This window comes from Bison bison, unplaced genomic scaffold, assembly GCF_000754665.1.
Source record: "Bison bison bison isolate TAMUID 2011002044 unplaced genomic scaffold, Bison_UMD1.0 scf7180017864467, whole genome shotgun sequence".
Taxonomy (NCBI): Eukaryota; Metazoa; Chordata; class Mammalia; order Artiodactyla; family Bovidae; genus Bison; species Bison bison.
In genome coordinates, this window is record NW_011495028.1 from 273,616 (window position 1) to 274,292 (window position 677).

At 63.7% G+C, this 677-nt stretch overlaps 1 protein-coding gene across 1 annotated transcript in view; it reads right to left on the bottom strand.

Annotated features, from left to right (window-relative positions):
- Positions 1-176, bottom strand: part of TRIM67 (tripartite motif containing 67) — a 59,011-nt gene extending 58,835 nt beyond the window's left edge. Inside the window, exon 1 of the mRNA XM_010860528.1 lies at positions 12-176. Within this exon, the coding sequence (XP_010858830.1) occupies positions 12-176 (165 nt within the window). The remainder of the gene's footprint in view (positions 1-11) is intronic.
- Between the last annotated feature and the right edge of the window lie 501 nt (positions 177-677).

The following is a 677-nucleotide window of genomic DNA, read 5'->3' on the forward strand; positions in this document are numbered from 1 at the left end:
TGAGGACAGCGCTGAGCCTCGAGAGTGCAGAAGCGCGGGGGCAGGTGTTGCTCACCGTCCGGGGTCTGCACCGCGATGGTACGAGCACAAGGCAGGCAGACATTGTGGGAACACGGCAAGATGATGGGCTCCCGAAACAGGGAGCCGCACACTGGGCACTTCAGCTCCTCCTCCATCGCTGAGCCGGCGGAGAACTGCTCAGGGTGGAAGGTGGAATGGCCCAAGCTCCGCAGACGGGCAGAGAAGAATAAGTGAGGTTAGCACCAGTGAGATGGGAGGAGGGAGCATCACACGGGCATGACTACTTTGCAACCCATGGGCACGCCCCTCTGTCTGTCCTGGGGCCACCGCCCATAGACGATTAGGTGAGGGGGAAGAGGTAAAAGAGGGTCCTCACCTCCTGCCCGCGAGGCTCCTGCACCAGAGGCTTCAACCTGCGGCCAGAGTCCGGGGCCGGTCGGCTGCCCCCGCGGTGGCCTGCGAGATGCTTTAGGTGATGAATCAGCACTAGCGCCGCCGCCGGCAGTAGCGGGCGTCTCCTCTCCACATCAGGACCAGCTGCTGGGTTGCGGATCGCTAGCTCTCCCGTTTCAGCCCTTCGGTTCCAGATTCCAGTGGGCAGCTGTCCGGGGGCCCCCTTTGCCCTCTCCCCGCCCCTAGTCCGGGTGATCTTTGAG